Source organism: Carcharodon carcharias, chromosome 1 (genome assembly GCF_017639515.1).
Source record: "Carcharodon carcharias isolate sCarCar2 chromosome 1, sCarCar2.pri, whole genome shotgun sequence".
NCBI lineage: Eukaryota > Metazoa > Chordata > Chondrichthyes > Lamniformes > Lamnidae > Carcharodon > Carcharodon carcharias.
In genome coordinates this window covers 95,355,002-95,382,059 of record NC_054467.1, presented here as the reverse complement: position 1 = coordinate 95,382,059, position 27,058 = coordinate 95,355,002, and the positions used below count along the sequence as shown (strand labels likewise).

Genomic DNA, 27,058 nt, shown 5'->3' with positions numbered 1-27,058 from the left:
GGCGAATTGGTGCACTGCGAGCGACTCTGATTGGTGGAGCGCCTGGAATGGGACGGAGTGAGTACAGTTTGAGCTCAACTTCGAATCACTCTCACCTCTGCACTGTGGAAGCCAGCTCACTGACTACCAGAGCCAAAGCAGATCCTGATTTTACACATCGCCTCCAAACAATCAAATTTAACCTTAACGTTTCTTCCAGACCTGGCTTTGCGGAATTTAGAAGAGAGAGGGGGAAAATAAGCCACATACACAAACAAGGATAGCTTCATTCTGGCAATTCTCAAGGTCCTCTCTGTATTCATCTAGCATTAATCTTGCCCTCCTGTCTGTTTCTCAAAAGAAGTGTGGAATTTTAAGCGAGGGAAAATAAACTGGACTAACAGAATTCGAAGTTTGCAATACAAATGATTACTTCAAGGTAAGAAAATCTATTCCCCCATCCCAGAAAATCGCGTAGCAAAATAAACGTCATTGGGAAAGTAACTTTCATGAGTTCCGGCAGACATTTCGTGTCATATATTGCTGTAAAATTTGTTGCATGCAAATGTTACTGATGACCTTCATATGTGGGCCGTTGTATTTGATCCAGTGTAGCTCGGAGTAATGCACTTGTTATACATATAAATAAAAAGGAGGTACTGTAATGATGTTAAACACTTCTACGTGACATCCAAAAATCTATTTTTGGCCGTCCAATTTTTTTCCAGATTATCTTCCGTTTTGACTTTTAAACTCATATTATGAAAAGAGGAGAAATAGTAACATATTTCTGATGCTTTTCAAAACTTTATGGGGTTTACCGATCAGCAACACGTTGTCTGAGAAGGGCGTTTAATAAAGACAAGTTGGAGAAGATGCCGCATCAAAATAAAGCTGCCAGGGTGATTAGGAAAGCTATGTCTAGTGGATTTCATGTAGGCGTTGTGGATCTTTGATTCTGACTATACGTTCTTTTTTCGAGAGAGCTTGAGGGGGTTCACTTACCAGGTAGAGTGTATGTGGCTAGGAAACTTTCGTAATAATATTATCAATATCATTATTTTGAGATTTTTTTAAAAAAATTAGAAAGAGGCTCCAATTATTAGCGTTGATCTTTACGGCACGTGTGAGCGGCGTAGAATGGAAACACAGCTTCACACTACAGCACAGTGATGGAGTTCTATCCCTTGCCGAGCACTATCAAGGAGGTTCACAGTGCAGTGTCATTTTGCTAATATTCGGCAAGGGTGGGTAGGGAGAGCTTAAAGCACGAGCGAGGAGCATTGCAAGTTGCTTGGAAACGTGACACAAACATTAGAGAACGCGAAATAGCTGGTTGATTCTTATTCGCTAGTAAATCAACGTGCATCGATTAGTTCAAACGTGGCTGTAAAAGCAAGTAAACTTATCTTCGATAACATGCCAACAGTAATTCTGATCACTCTACAACATCAATCAACCCAACCCAGCCTCCTTTGTCATCATCATCTATAGGAGGTTCATATCCCGCTACCCTTCACAGACCAAAAATAGATAATGCATCTGAACAAGAAAAAAATTAGATTAGGTCCCCGATTCTAAAACTGATCACAGGTACCATATCCGGCTCTGTCCATCCTTCATCTTCATCAACTCGCGGAAGATAACTGCTCCTCCTTTCTCACATTGACCAGATGAAACGGAAGGTCAGCAGTTTGCGGTTTGGCTCCAATTTTACTGAAGCTGTTTAAGTCGGGACAGGGACAGAGATCAGGTAAAGTACACGATAGCTCTCATTTCAAGTTTCAATCAGAATCCAGGCTCCGATCTGTCTTCGGCATCTCTTACCGACAGAAAGATTCCAGCAGCCTTTCCATTTCCGAGCTGGGGAAGCACGGGGTCTGGAGCGCAATCCACCAGACTCAGCTTTAAAGGACACTCGCCCGTTTCTTCAGCTGATTTCTGCTCCTCCTTCCCCTTTGTGCCTAAATTCTGGCCCCGACTATTTCTTGCAACTGTTGATTTTTTATTTTGTTATTTTGTCCTTGTTCTTTTTGCGGCTCTCGATCACACCAGATCCTGTTCTCTTTCCTTTTAAATTCATCTGTCTATCTGGTCTTCCCCCTCCCGCCTTGAAAAATTCCATAACTTTCCAGGTTTAGAAATAGATATTTGAATTACTTATGCTTGCAGGCTCCTTGGTATTCGGCGGGTCCACAGCACATACTGATGTGAAATACTATTAACCCTTTCTTATCTGTTCATAGTTCAAACCCCTTTGGCTTCGATAGTTATCAGTTCGGCCTGTATCCAGAGACCGGCACTTTAACCCTTTAATGGTCCTGTTCGCTACCGCCATAAAGACACCCAATCAGCCTTTCAGCACTGGAAGCGCCACTTGCGAGCAAACCCCAATGCGGAAAACTAATCCCAAATAATAACCTAGTGAAAAGACAGTGCCGGTTGTGTCCGCTTTTCAATTACTTCACATCGGCCTTTAGCACTGCAGCAGTGAATAGCAAGATGTCAAATGGTTACTAAAGCCGAGAGTATCTTGTGCTTGCCCCGGCTGCGTGCATTGGTGGTCTGGAACTCGTTAATATAGACGATTTCGAAAGATTCAGATTCCCAATTAACCCCCTCAGGAAACCTCATCTTACAGCCACGCCCAGTTAAAACATGCAAATAGTGTCGTCCTCGGGTTTCTTTGTTGTGTCTACTTTTCCAAGCGAGGGTGCCTGTGCGAAATTGTTTTGAAGACGAAGTTTGTTTTGAAATCAATAAAACGCGACATCTCGAGTTTAAAAAGATGACAAATGTAATCATCCTAAAATAAGAAGCATCGTTTTGCCACAGCACGAAATCCTGGAGAAGTTGTGAATTACTTACAGACCACATCAATGCACACTGTGGGCACAAGCTGCAATGTGGGGTCACCTTGAAGGGAAGTGATTGGACAGTCTAAGAAGCAATTCCATAAATACAAGACTTCCAAATGCATGTCCATTCAAAGCAGAACTTGGTCTCAGATCGCAGTTAGCGTATTAGGCAGTAAAGGGTAAGTGGCCTCAATACATTTTTTTAAAGATTAAAAAAACGCAATTAGTTAAAAGTTACAAACTTATTTTGCGGTTTTGAGCTCGTTGCTTTAATCAACATATTTGCGGCCAACGTTCAAACGTAGATGAATACAGAAGGAGTACAGTACTTGTAGTGTAATCTGATCTCTGCTTCTCCTTAACACAACATGCGAGCTGACCGCAATATTCGGCAGGCCAGAATACCAATCTCTCTCTTTGTAGAAATGTGCTCCACAGATCGGCTTTGAGCACCATCCCTGAACAGTGCTTATTGGGATGTTCCCCTCTCTCGCCGCACTGCTGATGGACACATGGTGAAATACATCTGTTAGTTCGTTAGATTACAGATCTAATATTACCGAAACTTTGAACTTGACGCCGTAAATAAGGTTCTAAAATATTTCTCTTTCCATTGCTATGTCGTGCCTGTTATTTTCATAGCACTAAATTCAACTCAATTCTCAGCGCTAGCTGTGTCCAGGAGTGATACTGTCATTTTAATAATAAAGCCTTTGAAAGACGATCACATGTGATGAGCTTTATGTGATTTATTTTAATGAGGGTTCTATAAAGCTGCAAAAAAATCAGAATAAACTTCATAAGCACTAGGTTTCCTAACTTGCACACTGCGTAACTTCAATCGATGCTGTAGATTAAATATGCTGAAATGTGTTAACTTTCCGGCTCGTTGTTTCGACCTGTTAGCGATCAATCAATTTACTGAAAAAAATCTTGTGTCGGAAGCCGGACCTGCTCCTCCATCTGAGTGGAGACATTGGCATGTTAAATCGGTGATCCTTCCGCCCCGTGTCACTGCGCCGAAAGCACTAGCTAACCGGAATCACGTCTGCTCAATCCTTCGATAAAAGCAAAAAACTGCGGATGCTGGAAATCCAAAACAAAAATAAAAATACCTGGAAAAACTCAGCAGGTCTGGCAGCATCTGCGGAGAGGAGCACAGTTAACGTTACGATTCCGAATGACCCTTCAACAGACTCGAAACGTTGACTGTGTTCCTCTCCACAGATGCTGCCAGACCTGCTGAGTTTTTCCAGGTATTTTTGTTTTTGTTTTGTGCTCAATCCTTCATTCGATTCAGACAGGCTTTGTGGCAAATGGGATTTCATAGATAGACAAAAGAGAACAAGTCGCTTAATCCAAAGGACCAAACCGCTACTGTTTATAAATAGCAGTAGCATCGAAGACAAGGACTGGTCAGCACACCTGATTATTCATTGATGAGCAACTCTCCCTTGCTTTCTGTTTCTTACCCGGTTTGTTACTTTCTTTATCTTTGTGTGTGTGCCTCTCGCTTTTCCATGCTCTCAGTTTTATGTTCGGTCCCTCTGCTTCTGCCTCCTAATGCTGTCCCTCTCTACTTCAAGTTCTCCATCTACTCCACTGTTTATGTTAGTATCTGTTTTGATCTTCCCCTATCAACTCTCCACATGCTTTAAGCTAACTCTCATTACGTTTCTGTCTGCTTCATGCTCTCTCCCATTTTGCCCCTCTCAATTCCTGTCTGATTCATGGTCTCTGCATCTTTGTTTCATGCTCTTGTCTGATTCTCTTGCCCCATTCCAGAGACCTGAGCGCAAAGCCTTGGACTGCCCTATCGCGCTGCTCAGAAAAAAACATTCAAACCAAGGCGTGACCTGCCCTCCTGGGCACATGTGGATTCCATTGCCCACGGAGAGCTGTCTCCGGCGTCCTGGCCAATAGGTATCCCTAGATCAAAATCACAACAAAAAGACCAGACTGTTAGCACATTTTCCTTTGCGGGGGCTTGCTGTGCCTGCAAGTTGGATACTGAATACCCTTCCAAATAAAACGTCATTGGTTGTAAAGCACTGTGTAACGTCCTGAGATTACGAAATCAATGCAAGATTTTCTTTCTCTCGTGTCCCATGTGCTCGGTCATCTCTGGGATGGGCAGAGGCCATTTGGTTGGATGACAGTTGATCTGCAGTTTAGCTCCATTCCAAATCCTTAACAAAAGCCAATGTGACCATAGACTCCATCATCTGCTCTGCTCCTTTGTGTCAGGCTCTCTACACATCCACACATTGTTCTCCCTCTGTTTGCATTCCCTTCTCCCTTTCTCAAACACACACTATGAAGTTTAAGGCCTGTGCCACTCCCTTCTTCCAACTTATATTTCTGATGAGGGGTCATCCGGACTCGAGGCGTCATCTGTGTCCCTCTCCACAGATGCTGTCAGACCTGCTGAGTTTTTCCAGGTATTTTTATTTTTGTTCTATGAAGCTTAAGATTGGTTTGGTGATTGGTAAATAATAATTTAACTTACCTTTCTATTCACAAAATATAAACCTGACATTCCTTTGAACTCAATCTTCAGTATTTAGGCCGCGGCTGAATGTCACTGTCCTGCTGCATTTTGAAAGTGGCTCTTTTTCTGTCGCGCGTATCAACCCAGCCATCATCACATAGCTACATTTTCAAGATGGTCACATTATTTAACAACCCAACCTACAGGGCTAATCCACAATCCCTTCCTCAGAAATCACAGGCAATACCGCCGATGCTGGAAATCTGAAATAAAATAAGAACATGCTGGAAATACTCAGCAGGGGCAGGCAGTATCTGTGGGGAGAGAGAAACAGAGTTAAAACTTTCGATGGCCTTTTATTGGAATTCATAACGAAAGGTTATTGACCTGCAACGTTAGCTTGTTTTATAAATCTGCCAGGATTGACTATGTGGTCAAGTCACTCAATTCACAACAGCAGTACTCCGCGAACAAAAGCAACTTTGCATTGTTATAGCTCCTTTAATTTAAACAAACTTTGGCAAGGAGCCAATGGGGAAATAGTAAGACAAATGACCAAACGTTTGATCAAAAAGGTGGGTTTTAAGGAGTGATTTTTCAGCAATTGTAACATGGGGTGGGTGGGAGCAGAACAATTATTCATTTAAACCGATACCGATTAACAACTTCTAAGAGATAAAAGTAGGAACGAGATGATCAAATTGGCAATGTTCATTTCGAAAATGAAAATAAAATACAGAGAGAAGTGGGTAAGTGGGATGTGTAAAGTGCAAATACAGCTGCAGCTTTGGAAAATGAGCTTTGTAATTTACACAGTACAAGGGGAATTCAAAACGGGAATCAGAAACCTCTGATATCTTCTCGGATTCCTGAAAATCTCTTGTTTATTTAACTGCAGCGATACATAAAAGGAGGCAGAACAAAGTTTAAAGATCTCAATTGCACTGCCTTATAATTTTCTATCTGTACTTCCCTATCGTTCCGCTCCGTTCCTTATAATAAAATGCAGCGCCTTATTTGATCCAGATGCCGAACTTTAAACAAACCCTTGTGTATTCGGCAATGTAACATTTTCAGGTTCATCTCAATCTCATTCATGCAAGATGTGACCATAGAATTTGTCTTTAACAGTTAATTCGGTGAATACTCAACACTACAAGTTGCATAGGGGAGGGATGGAGTTAAAACGTTTCTGGATCTGCACACGAATTTCCGCTGATGGCAGTATCAGCCGCGGGTTCCAATCGCAAACCCTTTACCATCACGGGTTGTATGATGGCCAAAGGAGGAGAAAACCCCGCCCCCAACAAACAGAGAGAGCGAAGGAGAAAGGGACTCTAACCCAAAACCCATACTCACATTTAGAGAGGCTGTAACCAAAACACGGACACACACGCACACAGACACAGAGATCAGAACCCAAAACATATTCACAGTCCGAGAAACTGTAGCCCAAAACCCACAATTAAAGAGGCTGTAACCCGAAATAAACACAGTCAGAGATAGACTGTAACCCAAAACACAGGAACGCAGTCAGAGACTATAACCCAAACACACAGTCAGAGAGACTGTAACCCAAAGCACACAGTCGGTGAGTATAACCCAAAACACACATAGTCAGGGAGACTGCAACGCAAAACACAGATACAGTCAGAGAGACTATAACCCAAACACACACAGAGAGACTGCATCTCAAAACACACAGTCAGAGCTTGTAGCCCAAAATATAGTCACACAGTCAGAGAGACTGTAACCCAAAACACAGTCAGGGAGACTATAACCCAAACGTACACACAGTCAGAGAGACTGTAACCCAAAACACAAATTGAGAGCCACTAACCCCAAACACACAGTTAGATAGACTATACCTTAAAACACACAGTCAGAGACTTTAATCCAAAACACACACTGTCAGAGACTGTAGTCCAAAACACACACTGTCAGAGAGATTGTAACCCAAAACACAGTCACATAGTCAGAGAGACGTAACCCAAAACACACAGTCAGAGAAACTGTAACCCCAAACACAGTCACACAGAGACTATAATCCAAAACACAGAGACTGTAACCCAAAACACAGTTACACATCAGAGAGACTGTATCCCAAAACATATACCGTCAGAGAGACTATAACCCAAAACACTCAGAGAGACTGTAACCAAAAACACAGAGTCAGTGACCCAAAATACACTCATACAGAAAGTCCGTAGCCCAAAACACAGTCAGGGAGACTGTAACCCAAAACACACAGTCAGAGAGACTACAACCTAAAAACAGAGAATGTAACCCAACACACACACACACACAGACTATAACCCAAAACACACAGTCAGAGAGACTGTAACCCAAAGCACACAGTCAACGACTATAACCCAAAACACACACAGTCAGAGAGACTGCAACCCAAAACACACACCTAGTTAGAGGGAGCGGCTGGAACTCAAAGCGCGCGCGCGCGCACACACACACACATACACACAGGAACTGTAACGCAATCTCTTTCTTGACATGTACAACTTTCAAGTTTCTGTTGTTAGTGGGAATAATGATGCTCCCCGAAGTGCGTTTGCTGCTGGGTGCACATTTTTAAAGAGGGATAGCCTAGATGACATGCCAGTCGGAATTACATCGATTGTGTGGCTGTGAGAAGCGAGGCTCTTGCCTATGGATTTGAATTTGTAAAATTAAAACTTGCTAAATTATAACGTCAATTTATGTAATTCGCTCCCAAAATAATAAACATGCAATTCTGAAATGATTACAGAGTACGTTTCGTGATTAAAATAAATAATCATATAGCTGTTCTTGAAATCGTGCGTGCTGATAAAATCAATCCACAGAAGGAGCAGATGTGTCGGCATTGCCCCTTTAACTGGATCGACAGGAGGGGAATGTGTACAGGGCACTAGCAGCGGGGCTCGCTGCTATTAAATGAGGCCAGATAATGAAAAACCGTAAAAGCGAAGAAGTGGCGTGGAAATGAACTTGTCAAGAAACATGTTTATTGGGTTCATAAGGAGGCCAGGCGTTTGAAGCCGGCACTAAATGACAAAGTGTTAGACAATTGCGAACAGGGCGCAAGGAGGACTTTCCATCACCAGCCATTGATCCAGAGAGAGAAGAAACAGGCATTAATAAATAAAAGCAATGTCTGGAGATGCGGGAGATATTTGCAGGACGCGATGGAAGGCACAGACCGGGTGTAAATTTCAACTGACAATTTGTCTCGCCTTCCCCGAGGTACTGACCCATCCCATCATACACCTGACTTTCCGAAGCGTCAGAGCAATGATCTCCTCAATGTAATTTAGAGATTGAATACTATATCTAACCAACACCCACCCCCCGCCACTCTCCACACCCAGCCAACCATCTTACTATATTTTTCAACACTATCGACTTCTTGCCTTTAGATGGGTCGATCCCATCTGTTCATTGCAGCAGCGGTGGTAAATTAGCTAATAAGGGGGGTGAGGGAAGTCTTTCCATTTAATAATTAAGTGCATTTTCCATAGGAACAAAAAGTGATATCCTCAAGATTTGAATTTGCAGAAATAAGTTTGCATTTCTCCTTGCTATGGACGTACTAGTACCTTTTATGATGTGTATAGATAGCTTACATTTATATATGGCCTTTAAGGTAGAAAAATGTCTCAAGGCATTTTCAGGAGCATTACAAAACATAATGTGACATCAGGAGATATTAGGACAGATGACCAAAAGCTTGGACAAAGAGGTAAGTTTTAAAGAGTGTCTTGAAGGAACAGAGGTGAAGAGATAAAAAGGCTTGGGAGGCCAATTCCAGAGTTTCATGCTCAAGCAGCTGAAGGCTTGGTCACCTATGGTGAAGTGATACATTGGGGAATGCGTAAGTGGCCAGAATTGGTGGGGGGAGGAAGAGTAGAGATCTCAGATTGTTGTCTGGCAGGAGGGGGTTACAGAGATAGGGAGGGATGAGGCCAGGTAATAAGTTGAAAAACAGGTGGGAATTTTAGAATTGAGGCTTTGCTGCACTAGGAGCAAATATAGGTTAACAAGTACAGGGGCAATGGGCAAATGGAACATGGTGTGTGTTAGGATATGGGCAGTAGAGCTTTAAATGAGTTCAAGTGTTAGAAGATGGGAGGACTGTCAGGAGAACATTAGAGTAGTCAAGTCCAGATGTAACAAAGGTACGAATAAGCACATATTTTTTCCATCCTTGTCCTTAGTTTATGATATATTTCTAAACAATGCAGGTCATGGGTTTTCATATGACTGTAGAGTCGGATTTTCCTGACTAATGTCACACACATGACATCAAGCATCAGATTGACCTGAGGGCTGACCTTGCATTAAATTCCTTTGCATTTTCTTAGGCTGGCTGGATGGGACTTGCTTCAAGCTTGGAAGTATTGTGAGCTGTGAGGCAGATAGTGATCATCTTCAAGAGGAAATGGGTGGGCTGGTGGAAGGGGTAGACACCTGACAAATGAAATTTAATACAGAGAGGTGTGAAGTGATACCTTTTGGTGGGAAGGATGAGGAAAGGCAATATAAAATATAGGATACGATTCTAAATGGGTGCAGAAGCAGAGGGACCTGGGGTATATATGCACAGATCATTTAATTTGGCAGCATATGTTGAGAAAGCAGTTACTAAGGCATATAGAATCCTGGGCTTTATAAATAGCGGCACTTAGTACAAAAGGAAGTTATGATGAACCTTTATTTCAGCTTATCATAGCTGAGTCTTTATTTTCACTGCTTCTATGTCTTCTTTTGATAGCACTGGTGCCCAGGATCTTGTGCCACCATTGAACATGCCCATATACATGGTTTTGTGTTTATGTAATTCTCTGCTGAATTTATATCTTACACTCCTGTGAAGAGCCATGGGATGTTTTCCTATGCTGAAGGTGCTATATAAGTGTAAGTTGTTGGTGTTTGTATATTTTATGTACAGTCAATCATGCACCATGCTTTCTTTTTAATGCTTAGCAGATATGTATTGATTTTTATTAGTGTTTGCTCACAGGTATGTTTGTGTACAAGTAGGTGTATCCATGTATGTATATGAATAGGGAGGTATGGAGGTTTATTTGTTTCCAAATGTTTTGCATATGCTTATGGGTGAAAATATATCTGACCCTCTAATACTATAGTCAATAAATTCATGGTAAATAAAGGTGCAGTACTTCTTAACAGCAATCTATCTTTCGGTGGTTGGGAATCTTCAATCCAAACTTTAATGGAGTATCAGCTTGCAATAGAGAGAAAAAAAAAATGTCACAATGGGGTAGAATTGGGTAAAATAACAAAGGGCTGAAATTTCCTGTGTATCAGAGACACATTAATTGGGGGAAGAGCAAATATATGGCTTGAAAGATTGCACAGTTTTGCACCTTAGTCAATTACGGGTGTAAGTGCAATACACTCAAATCTCCACTATCTTTTACAATCTTCTATCACGACACCTAAATGAATCTCCACTGATGATAATGACCACACCTGTAAGTTAGAGTTTGATACATCTGTTTTCCACAATTTCACTTGATCAAAGTCTCCCTTGAAACTTCAATCAGATTTTCAGATACAGCAGGAAACAAAGTGATTTATCTGGTGTTCTACTACAATTTTTTAATCTTTAAAAAAAAACAATTACCCTGACTGAAATCCATGCGGTATTTTCTGTTTGCATATTTTATGACAACAGTAAAAGTCATGTTTAAAATTGCAAAGCTTCTCCAACTGAAGGTTCTTAAACATGCTGTGCTTAATATGCATGAATAATGGTTGAATGAGTTGAAACTTTAATTTTCATATTTAAAGAAGAAATTTATGGTGTGAGTTTAACTCCCTCCTTGGGCCCAATTGTTTGTGCTGATATATGTCAATTTTTACCTTTGGCTATATTCTAATGAGGTTGGCAGGAAATTTGAGAGTGACCTCAGCAGAATGCCAAGAGGATGAGTGTACCTTCAAGTCTTAACTTCCAGGTTGTGCCCATAGAGGAAATTTCAGGCCAGAGATCCAAACTACCTGTCTGAAAATGGTTAAGCAACATCATTTCCATCTAATATACTTTATTTTGTTTCAGCTTTTTGTTCAGCAGAACTTGCTTTGAAAAATTTCTTTGAGATATATAAAATTGATCATTGTAATAACAGAGGCTGAACAATTATATGGCTAGTAACGATAAGGCTTAGATCATCCTCTTCCCTTCCACCACAGCAACTCTTGGTTAAATTGGAAAATCTCCAAAAAGGATTAAAATTGGTGAGGCTGTCCTAGCCAGAAGTATGATGCGCCGGATACCATCGTGCTTTTAGGATAAGGCTTTCACTCTGTTGTAATAAAGACAAAAATATTAAAATATTTTTAAAAATGAATGTTTACTTACCATATTTAATTACCTTAGTAATTGCTATATATTAATTGTCTATGGTTCTCTATTTTAATCCTGAAAAGTGTGCTTAGAGATGTCTTATAGAAATAAAACCCCATTACAGATGCATTAAAGAGTTAATTGTCTAACTATGTGCTGCCAGTGGGGTGTCTCACCTACTGAGAGTACTTAGCAGAAATTCGAGCTAACGCTGCATGTGCCAGAATGTCTAATAAGTACACTTAGTGAACAACAGTCCCTACTGGAAGTGCCAAGTAGGAAAATTACCTCTTAGTTTGATTCTATGGGCTGAGACAAACCTATGAATTGATCAACACAAGCAGTTCTCAAACTTCTTTTAGGGAGTAGTGAGAAGTAGTTCAGATGACCACTTCAGGGGGATGAGTTTCCACAAGGCAGTGATCTTTTTGATGATCGAATAGCACCCCAAGCTAGCAGGATTAAGTCCAAAGATAAAAGCAAAAAACTGCGGATGCTGGAAATCCAAAACAAAAACAAAAATACCTGGAAAAACTCAGCAGGTTTGACAGCATCTGCGGAGAGGAACACAGTTAACGTTTCGAGTCTGTATGACTCATTAAGTCCATGGTGGGTGTATGGGTGTTGGGGGGCTACTGGTCACAACACTGCAAAGAGTCTCTGATTTTTGACAGCAGAAGTGGGTTTGTGAAGCAACTGACAAAACACTAATTAAGTTCGCTAATGGGGTGGTGAGGGGGAGCACGGGGAGGGGGCGGGGAGATGGGTACTTTGCAGATTCCACATACAGTCCTGTTGTTTACAGGGTTAATTTTTAAACTTCATATTCCCAATGGAAAGTATTACTGAAAGCACAAAATCAGAAAATGATGATGAGTATCAAAACACCCGCTACCCTTCTAAACTTCCCATTTTTGAAAGGAAAATCACGATATACAAATGATACTGAAATAATGCTATCGAATGTGAAACTTACTCTTGCAAGGAAGTAATAGCTGGTTCTCCAGTTATCAGGTATTCCTCACTTGGAGAATAAATTCTCTATTTCATAATTCCCCCTTTGAGAATCCTGTATGCACATTATTACTTGGGGATCTCTTGGGCAATAACTTCCTTGAAGTTATCAATTTTTAATTGTAAATCATGAAAGGAATTTCCTTCACAGCAGGAGTAGAGCCAGAAAGGGCAGAGAGGGCAATGCCCCCCTACCAGGTATCATTGTGTCTTCATACAGAATCTTAGTGTTATTGATTTACTTGTACTTCTAGTGAAAGATAATCTTTCCATTTCCCCGCCCATTCAGAAAATCATGCCTCTTTCCTTAATTGTACTTTGAAATGAAAAGAAGAGAGACTGTGCAATATTACTCCTTATTGGAAAATTAAAATGCAAAAAAATGAATGGGTGAAGTAAAATAAAAACACATAAAATAAAAATGGGTTTTGAAGTGAAAAAATACAGCTAAAAATCTGATGTGTATCATTCAGTATGAATATTTTTGTCCTCTATTTTCTCCACTCCTATCCAGACTGTTGTCAGTATCTGATCCCACAGGCACTAAGCACCCTCTGGCACCTCATTTAACTTGTTAATGTTCATTTAAGTGTGCTGATATTTTTAAGGTTATCAGCAATGGAATCAGTATAACCTGTGTTTTTAAGTTAACACCTACCTAATAATTATATTGTCTTTGTTTAGGATGATGGTAACCATATCTTGGGTAATAAGTTTTTGCATGTCTTTTGACCACGTTCACAATTTAGCTAAGTCTGAGTCTCATGCACACTTGCAACAGCAACATTACATAGCAATTTCCTTGTGCCGCTCCTTAGTAAAGGTTCTCTAAGGCTACCTGAACACTCCTTCAATTGCCTCTCTGGGACTTTCCTGATCCACATGGTTTAAGTCCACATTGGGAGATTCATTTTCCAACTAATACACCAAGGGAGCTGGCTAATTTATTTTTTAATGCAAAAAGTAAACATTTCTCCACATGGATAACTTAGTCACATAAAATGTATTCTGTTCAAAATAGAAAGAGAAACAACTGAGTATTTAGAACAGTGCAACTTCAAATTGTTCATCCTGCAGTTTTTGCTTCTTCACGATCTGATGGAGAAACAGTTTCAGCTTGTGTTTTTTTTAATATTTTATTTCTGTCTAACCTTTAACCAGAAAGATGTGTGTATGACTGTGGGGTGGGGGGCGGGGGAGTGGTGTTGGAGGTGGTAAGGGGAGAATGGTGGAGATATGCATTTACATGGTCCCATACTTACTCATTCCAAGATAGTAATTCTTGTTTCATTAAATTTTAAATAGGCATCGTTGCAAAGATATTAGGCAGTGTTTTGAACATGTTTTTAAACATGTGGTGATGCCATCATATATTATTATTTCATTTACAACACCAAAACAGAACCGCCTTGCTTGCATAACATATAATCATGAGCAAAATAATGCTACTTCTTCTTAGAATGCAATGATTCAATTCATCTCCCAGAAATGGTGCTGATATTTTTAAGGTTATCAGCAATGGAATCAGTATAACCTGTGTTTTTAAATTAACACCTACCTACCTGATAATTATATTGTCTTTGGTTTAGGATGATGGTAACCATATCCTGGGTAGTGACATCACTGCTGTTATTACCAACAAACTCCAGGACTCAGAAGCTACCCACCAGAGATGAGGAGCTCTTCCAGATGCAGCTTCGAGACAAGTCTCTCTTCCATGACTCATCTATCATCCCAGATGGAGCTGAGATTAGTGGCTTTCTCTTCAGGCATACACCTAAAAGGTAATTTACTTCAATGATTTAAGGATTGACATTAGAGTAATCTGTCCATAACAGTACTGGCAGGAGTGAACACTACACAATCCTTGTGGAGATGAAGCCCCATCTTCACATTGAGGATATCCTCCATCGTGTTGTGTGGCACTACCCCATGCTAAATGGGATAGATTTTGAACAGACCTAGCAGCTTAAAACAGGGCATCCATGAGGCACTGAGAGCCATCAGCAGCTGCAGTATGGTACTCAACCACAATCTGTGGCCTCATGGCTCAGCGTATCCCTCAATCTACCATTACCATCAAGTTAGGGGATCGACCCCAGTTCAATGAATATTGCAGGAGGGCATGCCAAGAGCAGCACCAGGCATACCTATAAATGAGGTGTCAACCTGGTGAAGCTACAACACAGGACTACTTGCATGCCAAACAGTGGAAGCAGCATGCAATAGACAGAGCTAAGTAATCCCATGACCAATGGATTAGATCTAAGCTTGGCAGTCCTGCCCCATCCAGTCGTGAATGGTGGTGGACAATTAAACAATTAACTAGAGGCAGAGGCTCCATAAATATTCTCATCCTCAATGATGGCGGAACCCAGCATATCAGTGCAAAAGGCAAGGCTGAGGCATTTGCAACTATCTTCAGCCAGAAGTGTTGAGTGGATGATCCATCTCAACTTCCTCCTGAAGTTACCAGCATCACAGATGCCAGTCTTCAGCCAATTTGATTCACTCCACGTGATATCAAGAAATGGCTGCAGACAGTGGATACTGCAAAGGCTATGGGTTCCAGCAACATTCCTGCAATAGTACTGAAGGCTTCTGCTTCAGAACCAGCTGCACTTCTAGCCAAGTCATTTCAGTACAGCAACAACATTGGCACCTACCCAACAATGTGGAAAAATGTCCAGGTATGTGTTGTCCACAAAAAGCAGGACAAATCCAACCTGACCAATTACCACACTATTAGTCTACTCTCAATCATCAGTAAAGTGATGGAAAGTGTCATTGACAGTGCTATCAAGCAGCACTTACTCAGCAAAAACCTGCTCACTGATGCTCAGTTTGGGTTCCACCAGGGTCAGTTAGTCCTGACCTAATTTCAGCCTTGGTTCAAACATGGACAAAAGAGCTGAATTCAAGAGGTGAGGTGAGAGTGACTGCCATTGACAACAAGGTAGCATTTGACTGAGTGTGTCATCAAGGAGCCCTAGCAAAACTGGAGTCAATAGGAATCAGGGGGACAACTCTCCACTGGTTGGAGTCATACCTAGCACAAAGGAAGATGTTTGTGGTTGTTGGAGATTAATCATCTCAGTCCCAAGGCATCACTGCAGGAGTTCCTCAGGGTAGTGGTCTCGGCCAACCATCTTCAGCTGCTTCATCAATGACCTTCCTTCCATCGTAAAGTCAGAAGTGGGGATGTTCACTGATGATTGCACAATGTTCATTCAGGATTCTTCAGCTACTGAAGCAGTCCATATCCAAATACAGCAAGACCTGGACAATATCCAGGCTTGGACTGCAAAGTGGCAAGTGACATTCCTATGGACCCAGCCAGTTCAAAACGGCACAAAGGGGAAGCGAGCGAATGGCAGACGCATCAAGTTCAAAAGTGGCTAGCTAATCTGTGGGCATGCTGCGTTCTGAGAAAAATCAAAGTGTGTTGTCACAAGGTATGTTATTGGTTGGTGTATATTTTTCGCGTTTATCGTTCAAAGCTTGGATAATTTGTTAATAATTATAAAGATTTATCTGTAGGAGTAAGGATTACTAGCATTAATAAAGCTTATTAGAAGTAGTACAGCTTATTAATTATAAATTAATTAAGAAAAATAAATTAATTAACACATAATAAAGGTGGCAGGGCAGGTGATGTATTGTGACTGCAGTATTTGGGAGCTGATGCATGCTAGTGTGTACCACATCTGCAGTAAGTGTCGGCAGCCTGAGGAACTTTGGCTCAGAGTTAGTGAGCTGGAGGCCGAGCTTCAGACACTGCGATGCATCTGGAGGGCGAACGTTACCTGGACACTTTGTTCTAGAAAGCAGTCACAGCCATTAGGATAGGGTCTCCTGATTTGGTCTATGGTCAGGGGCAGGAGGCTCTGACTGTGAATGAGGCAGGTAAGAGCATCATAAAGATAGAACTGGAGGAGCCTCAGCCCTTACAATTGTCCAACAGGTTTGAGGTTGTTGTAGCTTATTTGGTTGAGAATGGGGACTGCAAGATGGATGAGGGAACTGACTATGATATCATGATACACAGAGCCATTCGAGTGGGAAAGTAAATGGGAATGTAGTGGTAGTTGGGGACAGTCTAGTCAGAGGGATAGAGACAGTTCTCTGCAGCTGAGAGTGAGAGTCCAGAGGCTGTGTTGCCTGCCCGGTGCCAGGGTTTGGGAACATCTTCTCTCGTCTGGAGTGGGATGTGCAGTGGGAGGGGGAGGATCCAGTTGTCGTGGTCCATGTGGGTATTAATGACATTGATAGGACTAGGAGAGAGATTCTGCATAGGGATTATGAGCAGCCTGGGGTGAAATCAAAAAGCAGAATCTCAAAGGTAGTAATCTCTGGATAATTACCTGAGCCACAAAAAAATTGGCGTAGGGTAAGCAAGATTAGGGAGATGAATATGTGGCTGAAAGAACTGGTGTGGGAGAAATAGGTTCATGGGGCACTGGCACCAGTACGAGGAAAAGTGGGAGCTGTACTATTGGGACAGGGTTCACCTGAACCATGCTGGAACCAGTGTTCTGCTGAGTTATCTAACTAGGGTGGTAGAGAGGCTTTAAACTAACTAGGTGGGAGGGGGGGAGGGATCATGTGAAAGGTGATATGGCAAATCAAAAGGAACCAATGAAGTAATATAGCAGTGTAGCAATTTTGATAATGATAACCAGAGTGTGGGAGCAAGGAGTATGGCCTACCTGCAGCAACTGCTCCTGCTTGGTACTACCTGTGTGCAGAGCTGTCAGCCTCCGAGTGGCCAGCAACTCTAATTATAATTAAAGGGCCACCGTGCAAAAAATGAAAGTTGATCGAGCTGGGTAAGTGATGGTGGGCTAAGACTAGACACTTATGCTGGGGGCAGGGACCCCGCCCGCAATGTAAAATCCAGCCCTGTGTGTTAAAATGCACAATAATTTCCCAGGTCTTATTCATGATCAGACAACTGAACCTGATTATAGTGCTTAATAAAGAATCAACAATATGGATTGCCTGTGCATGTCATGCATTTTATTCCTGAATTATAGCACTAATGGAAACCATAACAGCACCAACTTGTATTTATATAAGTTCCTTGAGAAATGATGCCATGTGCTTTGCATGCTGAGACAAAGTAACTATGAGGAGAGTTCGAAAAGCGTCTTCAAAAAGTGGGTTTTAAAAAGGGTCATAAAAGAGAACAGTGACATAGAGAGGTGGAGGAGTTTAGGGAAGGAATTCCAGGGTGCGGGGTCTAGTGATCAAAGAACACAAGTCTTGAATAGTAGGCATGAAGACATGCAGCTAAACTTTGAATTTAACACATCAGTTCGGATTTTATAACTAATATTTTTTCCATGCTAACTGTAGTCTAATACTAAATATCATTGTGCAATCAGCACCATAGATAAGTCTTGCTCCTACTGGCAAGCTTAGGAGCGACACTGAACCAGCAGCTCTCTGCGGGATTTTATGCGCCCTGCTTACTCTAATTTAGTGGTAAATGTAAGAGCACATGAGAATGAATGACATTTTTTGCTGATGGACACTTAACTCACTGCAGGCTCTAGTGGTAGAAAGTTGTTACTGCGGAATAATAGGACTGGCCAGATGTATGAAGTGCATATGAACCTGAAGGCTTTGGTATTAACATGAGAATGGATCAGTATCCCTATAAATAGCATCTCTATCAATTAATGTTTGGTTTAAAAATTTGATAGAATGCCATCTAATATTGCTGTTCATATCATGTAATAACATATCAAAGCCATATGTAATACCATATTTCGAATGTCAGTGTGGTATCGGACCTGGAAGATTGACATAAACTTCTCAGTCTAGTAGTTGCAAGAGAAATGCTGTGAGATAAGGAGACTACCGTATATTGCCTTAATTGATTTCATCAAAGCTTTGACCATGTCAGTAGAGGAAGTTTGTTTAAGCTGCTGGAGAAAACTGGCTGCCTGCCAAAGCTGCTCAGTGTGATCTCCTCTTCCCATAACAATGTGATGGGTATAAGGTATATGATGGAGCAACATCTGAACCCTTTGAGATCTGTAGTGGGGTCAAACAGGGTTGTGTTCTGGTAACAACATTCTTTGGCATATTCTTCTCTTTGCTGCTGTCACATGCCTTCAGGTCATGTACAGAGGGTGTCTACTTACATACCAGAGCTGACGGATACCTGTTCAGCTTTGCTCGCCTGAGAGCCAAGAAAAAAGTACCTCAAGTCCTCATCAGAGAGCTGCTCTACACTAATTGTGCTGCACTAACATTCCATATGGAGGGACACCTGCAGCAACAAATGGACAGACTCTTTCATGCCTGTAAAGTGTTTGACCATCAACATCAGGAAGTCAAATGTGATGGTCCAGGATGTTGCCATACTGCCAACTATCAGCATTGACAATGTGACACTAGAGATTGTTGTTAGCTTCACATATCTAGGCTCCACAATTACCAGAAATCTGTCACTTGATGCTGAAATCAGCACACGCGTCACAAAAGCTGCAGCTCTTATATCCAAACTGAGTAAGAGAGTGTGGAACAACAGCAACCTGACTGAGGACACCAAACTTCAAGTCTGCCAAGCCTGCGGGCCTCAGCGCACTCCACTACAGTGGTGAGACCTGGATGACATATGCTAGACAAGAGAAAAGGCTGAACGGTCTACACCTTCACTGTCTCAGACATATTTTCAGCATGTCTTGCAAGACAAGGTCACCAACTCAGAGGTCCTGGAGCATGCTAATTCTATCAGCATACACTCATTGCTAAACCAATGATGTCTTCGCTGGCTCGGCCACATTCATTGGATGGATGATGACTGTATACCCAAAGACCTTCTGTACGCTGAGTTGGCCATTTGGTCACGAACACCTAGACATCCATACCTCCACTTCAAGGACACCTGCAAGCAAGATATGAAGAAGGCAGATATTGACACTGACAGCTGGAAGATAGTCGCTCATGGCTGTGACCTCTGGAGTTTGACTGTTTGGAAGGGCTTTGGAAGAGGTGAGCAGAAATGAAAAGCTCAGCTGGCTGAGAAGAGGGCCCAGAGAAAACAGAGGCCAGCGAATTGTGTACCTATTCAACCTCTGTCTTCCTCTGCAGCAACTGCAACAGAGACTACCGTGCCAGATTGTGGCTGCTGAACCACAACAGGAGATGCTTCACACAGAGTTGACCACCACAGCTCAAACCATCATCTTACAAGATGGAAGGCTGCTACAGATATCAATAATCCTTTTAAACTTATGATGTAGAATGGGCAATACTGAATTAGCCATCCATGACACACTGCACTGAATTTTCCTTTTTATTAAAGTCAATGTAAAGGAAGGTTAGGCAGGTTATGGAGTGGGCTGTCAATTGCCTATTGTCCATTTTGCACCATCGTCCAAATTCAAAATTACTCCCTAACCACCTGGGGTCAACTGATTAACTTAAATTCCTCTCACTCCACACTCACAGTTTATGAATGCAATCAATGCAATAAACATACTTCACTATAAGAGTGTACTTTCTACAATGTTTTGTATCTATGTTAATTCAAGAATAATCCACACAATTTAAAACCTTAATCTTAATTTTCCAAATATCAGTATTCTAAGACATAAAGAAATGAAGGAATAAATTACCTGCTTATGTATTATACTTACAGGTATTACTTTGTTGTTGAAGAGGACAATACACCCTTGTCTATTACCATGACACCGTGTGATGCACCTTTAGAATGGAAACTAACTCTTCAAGAGCTACCGGAGGAGTCGAGTGGAGAAGGTTCTGGTAAGGCAGTGATGAATGAACAAAAAGTCATTCCTTTGGATGATAATTTAAAGATCAAATCATTTTGCATTAAATCAAACCACTATATAGTCGAATTGAAATGAACAGAGTTCAGTGTGATATATTCTTATTTAAAATGAGATCTCATGTTTACACATCGTCACGTTTTTACAATATCCTGAGTTAAGATAGAACGGTGGCAGTTGGGATGGTTTGAGCCTTTTCTGTTGCTCACCCAGCAGTAGGTTTTTTTGGAGCACATAAATAAAAGTGTAATAAAGTTTTGGCACATGATAAATTTAGCTCGAGTACAAAACAAATCAATGAAACATACTTATGGGCAGCAATATGACAGAAAACCTGTTTCAGGTAAAATTTTATACCATACATTTCTATGATAAATAAATATTTTTTAAGATCATAAAACATAAAATAACATAACATAAAATCACTGGGCCAATTTCCATAGCATAAGCTGAAATAGGTAAATAGGATTTATATGGGCATTTGTCTGTTAGATATCAGAGGGGAAAAATTCAAATTGTGTCCCAATTGGGCAACCCAATGAATCTCATTGGTGGGCCATAGGAATTTTGACTAGGTCCAACACTAAGCTGGCCTGCACGTAGTTCCAGAGGAAGGGGGACTTCGAATTTTGCAGTCTCTGTACTTCCAAGGGGAGATTGAGCGTGAGAAAGTGTGAGACAAAATTCATTCTTCCGGCCTTAATTTTTTTTATCCAAACTACATGTGAAAATAGCTTGAATTTCTCCCCCTGTTCTGTAATGTACAAGCAGCTCATAAATTCAGCCTCTGCATCCCTAATAGAAAAAAGATCCATTTACTAGGGTCAATTTATGTGCACACAATAACAATAGCAATGATTTACTGTCTGCAGAGTGGAAGCTGAGTGTGGCATAATTCCATTCATGTTAAGGGGAAGTAATTTTTCCCAATTTATTCCTGCCTGTTATATGGTTAGCATCCAACTTCTTAACTTTTAAACCAATAATCAGACGTTTACCATGAAATGTCTACAGCAGGGAACTATTAAGGTATCACTATAACCTGCCTTTTATCCATTTTGCCTCCCATGCTGCGGAATGTCTACTTGGATAGGAGCCCAGTACAAACAACATTTCAAATTTAACTGTAATACTGTATTTTTATAAATATATACATCTTAGGTGCAGAAGGAACCAGTAGCAAATGTAAATATTTCTACAGTGCTGTGAACATTACCACAGTGCTTGCACAACCTTGAACTATCCTAAATAAACTTGCAGGACAATCCTACAAACATTTGAAAATGTAATTTTCTCTCTGATGTTGTCCTTGGAAATCATGTCAATACTTATCACAATACTTGATACTAAATTGCACATTTTGAAATCTAGGTTCACAAAAACTTACATTACAAAAAGCGTTTGGAGCCACAAGCTTCAGTAGTTCTTGCTCTTTTTTTGAAATAATGTGGTTACAACCTTAGTCCAAAATGAAAAATTGATTTCAGCTGTAGTTAGTGCATTATTGTGGTTATAGTGAATGTGCCAATGATTTCCATCTTGGAATAGGGAACAGATCATTAATTAAAGTGGAGAATGTAAAACAAGTGCTCTGGGCCTCAGTTCTAGAAAATAACTTTCTGAATCACTTAAAGTATAGCTCATCATAAAACACACACACACACACACACACACGCATATATCATTTTAAAGGAGGCAAAAAGGGGTGAGAACTACTTTTTGCTCACTGTCCACATTAGCAAAATATGGTAATGTTATTTGTTACCTGTTCTGTAAAATCTTCAAAATTAATTTGAAATTTCTTCCCGCCAGAGTTGTTCCAGCGATGCCATTGGTGAGTCTATCTGCAACTCACAGCCTTTCCATTTCCTTTAATGGATGCCAGACTGAGGGCAGATCTAGAGTCGCCCAAACACAGTTAGTTGTGCAGATTCTGGATTGATTCTTAGGCTGGTCCCTAATACTTGCTTCCTTGAAAGAAATGGAGCCATTCTCAGGGTGCAGTCATCTGTTCCTCAACACCAATATCATCAGAGGAACTCTGCAGGAAAGGAGGAAAAGAAAGGAGACTCAATTTTTCTTTTTTTTCCCTGTTCAGTCTTTGATGTTGACTGCTTATGAATTTAATCTGTAATTCATGACTCTACGCCAGATGGCCAGTCAGTGAAAATATTAGTATTCATCTGGTCACCAATTATTGGACATAAAAAGTTAACCTTAGATCTGTGGAAAACAACATTGTCAAATGAAGGAATGTTAGAGAATCATTATTGATTTCTGGACCATTTTGGGTAAGTATAATGGTGTATCTTGCATGAAGTTAGGTACTTAAATCATATCAATCTAAGCCAGTTTAATGCTATTCCAATCAGCGGCCAAATATTCAAGAAGGAAATATTTCCATTGATAGTGTGCTTGCTATGGCCTCAGGACACCCTGAAACACTTCACATCCAATGAATTACTTTTAAAATGTAGTTGTTTTTGTTATTTGGATAAACATGGAAGCCAACTGGTGCACAGCAAGGTCCCACAAACAACAATGAGATCAATAACTAATGAGACAAAGCCTCAATGGATGAACCTCAATGAATTATATGCATAGCTAATGATATGCAACCTAGAATACGAGCTTTCTTTCAAGTATTATCGAGTTCAATGACCCATTTGTTGAACCAGCTTTGAGGTTATAGCTATATTGTTCAGGAACAAAAGTTGCTATCAAGTGTTATTACTTAATTTTTTATCTTCCCAGGTGAACCAGAACCACTGGACCAGCAGAAGAAAAGACAGCAAGTACTGAATGAACTAGGCACTGATTTGTACTCTTACAAAGGCAATGATGTTGAATCATACTTAGCATCCAATTCACCCTCTGGTTTGTATCGTTTGGAACTGATTTCAACAGAAAAAGATACAAATTTCAAGGTTTACGCAACAACTACTCCTGAGTCAGACCAGCCTTATCCTGAGCTTCCCTATGACCCACGTGTGGACGTGACAGCTCTTGGACGTACAACTGTCACGTTAGCCTGGAAACCGAGTCCTACCATTTCACAACTGCGGCAACCCATCCAATATTGTGTGATTATTAATAAGGAGCATAACTTTAAAAGTCTTTGTGCAGTGGAAGCAAAACTAAATGCTGATGATGCCTTTATGACAGTTCCCAAACCTGGATTAGATTTCAGTCCTTTTGATTTTGCCTACTTTGGCTTTACTTCAGACAGTGGCCCTGGCAGAGAACGAACGACCATGGCCAAACCTGTCTCCACACGGGTATCACGGCATATGATTGGAGCACGGAAGGTGGATCTTCAGCAGATCTGCATTGGCAACAAAAACATTTTTACTGTGTCAGACCTGAAACCAGATACACAGTACTATTTTGATATTTTTGCTGTTAACACCAACTCAAATATGAGCACTGCCTATGTGGGAACCTTTGCAAAAACCAAGGAAGAGGCTAAGCAGAAGACAATTGAACTGAAGGACGGGAAAGTGACTGATGTATTTATTAAACGAAAAGGTGTCAAGTTCCTGAGGTTTGCTCCAGTTTCCTCCCACCAGAAGGTGATGCTTTATGTTCATTCATGTCTGGATGCTGTCCAAATCCAGGTCAGAAGAGATGGGAAATTGCTGCTATCACAGAATATGGAAGGTGTGCGCCACTTCCAGCTTAGAGGGAAACCAAAAGCCAAGTATGTCATCCGGCTGAAAGGGAGTAAGAAAGGTGCATCTATGCTCAAGGTCCTAGCCACCAACAGGCCAAACAAGCAACCCTTCCCATCTGTACCAGAAGACACACGTATTAAAGTCTTTGACAAGCTCCGTACCTGCTCCTCAGTCACAGTGGCATGGCTGGGCACACAGGAGCGAAACAAGTTCTGTGTTTATAAAAAACTTGTAGAGAATAACTATAGTGAAGAGCAGAAGAAAAGACAGCAGAACCAATGCATTGGACCAGACACCAGAAAGAAATCTGAGAAGGTGGTCTGCAAATATTTCCATAGTCATATCCTGCAGAAAGCAGTGACTACAGAGACAATCAGAGGACTACAGCCAGGCAAATCATACCTTCTGGATGTTTATGTCATAGGACATGGGGGACACTCTGTCAAGTATCAGAGCAAACTGGTCAAAACAAGGAGGTCTTGTTAGTGACTCCATGTATAGACTCAAAACTTTATTGAACTATGAACATTATTTCACTAGATGAAAATATACAGACTGACTACTTATACAGCTGAGATGTTGCAACATGTATTTGTACTATTTAGAAAGATATCAACTTGTATATTTATGTTTACATAATTCAGTGGTTATTTGAAGAGACTGACCCCGACGCACTCAGATGGCACCAGGCCTTTGCAGTTGCATGACCGCAAGTCTTTTGTCACACCTGACATTGAATAAGAATGGTCTACAGTGGCAGGAGATCACTCAAGTACTGTCAGTTTTTTGACCTCTACACTGCATGAACTGCATCTAAATTATTTCATCTTCCAAGCCGCTTCAAATTAGCTGCCCTGTTAATCGTACATGCAATATAGGACATAGGAAATCTGTAAATTATTTTATAAGAATAAAGCTCAGTCTTAAATGTCTATGTTTTTATGATTGTAAACTTTAAGAATCATGCCCATTAAAATACAATTCTAACTATCTGTTTGACGATGCTCTGGATCAGTTACTAATGCTTAGCATCGAAAGCAATTGCATTGATACTTTCTTTAGAAGGACTCATCATGCACGCAAGATTTGATAACCTAATCAGATGTTTTTGCATCCTGCATCACATCTGTTTGGTGTTTCATATTTATTGAAGCTCTTTAATAAAACTCTCATTCATTGTTTCTTGTGTCTTATGTAGTACCAAATTTGGAAAATAAACTGGAAGAATGCAATGATAAAATGGAAGACATATGAACTAAGTCGCATTGCTACGTTGGTTTTGATTATGGGGTAAAACTGGAAGGCTCACTACGTTCAGTAATTCAGCATGTGGCTGTGATATTAGATTGACATCCAAACCAAATAGTAACAGACTAATATGAAATATAAGGTACTTTTAAATGACAATCATTTCAGATATGGTTGGTAGAAAATAGTTTAAATGAATTCCATTTAGAAATAAAGGGAAGCAAAAAGGAAAAGAACTTGCCATTCAAGTCCTTAGAACATTCCAAAGAATTTCACAGACAATAATAAGCAGCCACTATTGTTATGCAGACAAACACAACAGCCAATTTACACACAACTAGGTCCCATAAACAGAAATTAGATAACAGCTTGCATTTATATAGCACCTTAAATGTAGTAAAATATCCCAAGGGACTGCACAAGAGTGTAATCAATGAAAAATTGACACTAAGCCAAAGAAGGATACATCAGGACAGGTGAGCAAAAGTTTGGTCAGAGGGTAGATTTTATGGAGTATTTCAAAGGAGGAAAGAGAGGTAAATCTGTAGAGAGTTAGAAGGAGGGAATTCCAGAGCATTGGACCTGACAGCTGAAGGCATGGCCACCAATGGTAAGGCAAAGGAAGTGGGTGATACACAAGAAACACATTGCTTAAAAGTACAATGGAAGAAGATTCAACAGCATACTTCAAAGAGAAATCAAACATATGCTTGAAAAGGAAATAGTGACACAGCTATTTGGAAAGATCAGAGGAGTGGGACTAATTGGATAGCTTTTCAAAGAGCTGGCATAGACACGATGGGTGATATGGCCACTTTCTGTGCTGCGTGATTCTATGATTCAATGGGCAGAATTTTGCCCTCGTTGGGCAGGTCGGGAAGCCACCCGTGATTGGGGCCAGACTGCAATTTCATGCTGTCGGACCAATTAAGGTCCACCCAGTGTGAAACGCACGTGGCAGCACTCAGTGGTGCCTGTGTGGGAGAGGGGAGGAAGGCGAGAGCAAACTTCGCGCATGCGCGCGGGTGCGCACTGGCGAAGCTCCCTGAGGCACAGAACTGCCTCAGGGAGATGAACCATTTTCAAAATAAAAATAATTTTAAAAAAAAGTCATGTTAGAAATTAGGATGAAATATTTTTTAATGACGGATCGAAACCTCATCTCGCCTGTGGATGAGGTTTCGCAAAAAATGCAAAGGCCGCCTGGCCTTGTCGCCTGCCCGCCAACCATAAGGTTGGACGAGCCATGAAAAATCTTAATCAAATTGGATTGTTAATGATCTTAATAGGCCTTATAATTGTCAGCAGGCACGCATACGAGTTGGCAGCGCGCCCGCCAACCGAAATATTGCGCGAGTGCGCAATGATGTCAGGGCGCATGCCTGCCTGCTCAGCGAAAAATCCTGGCCAATGATCCTAGGAGCCAATAGTTGGAAGAATGCAGAATTCTTGATGCTTCTAGGATGGAAGGAAGGCACAGGGATGGGGAAGGGTAAGGCAATAGAGGGGTTTGAACGCAAAGATGAAATTTTTTAAATTGATATGTTGATGAAGAGGGAGACAATAATATAAGTTATTGATCCCATAGGTGATGGGCGCATGAAGTTGGCGGGAGTTAAAAC

The 27,058-nt window shown here is 40.9% G+C and overlaps 1 protein-coding gene across 1 annotated transcript; it reads left to right on the top strand.

Moving 5' to 3' along the window:
- On the top strand, positions 1-25,180 carry ndnf (neuron-derived neurotrophic factor). The gene is made up of 4 exons (XM_041200166.1): positions 1-418; positions 14,299-14,493; positions 20,364-20,488; positions 23,269-25,180. The coding sequence occupies exons 1-4, from the start codon at positions 405-407 to the stop codon at positions 24,672-24,674; spliced, it is 1,740 nt and encodes a 579-aa protein (XP_041056100.1). The 5' UTR covers positions 1-404; the 3' UTR covers positions 24,675-25,180.
- The last annotated feature ends 1,878 nt before the right edge of the window (positions 25,181-27,058 follow it).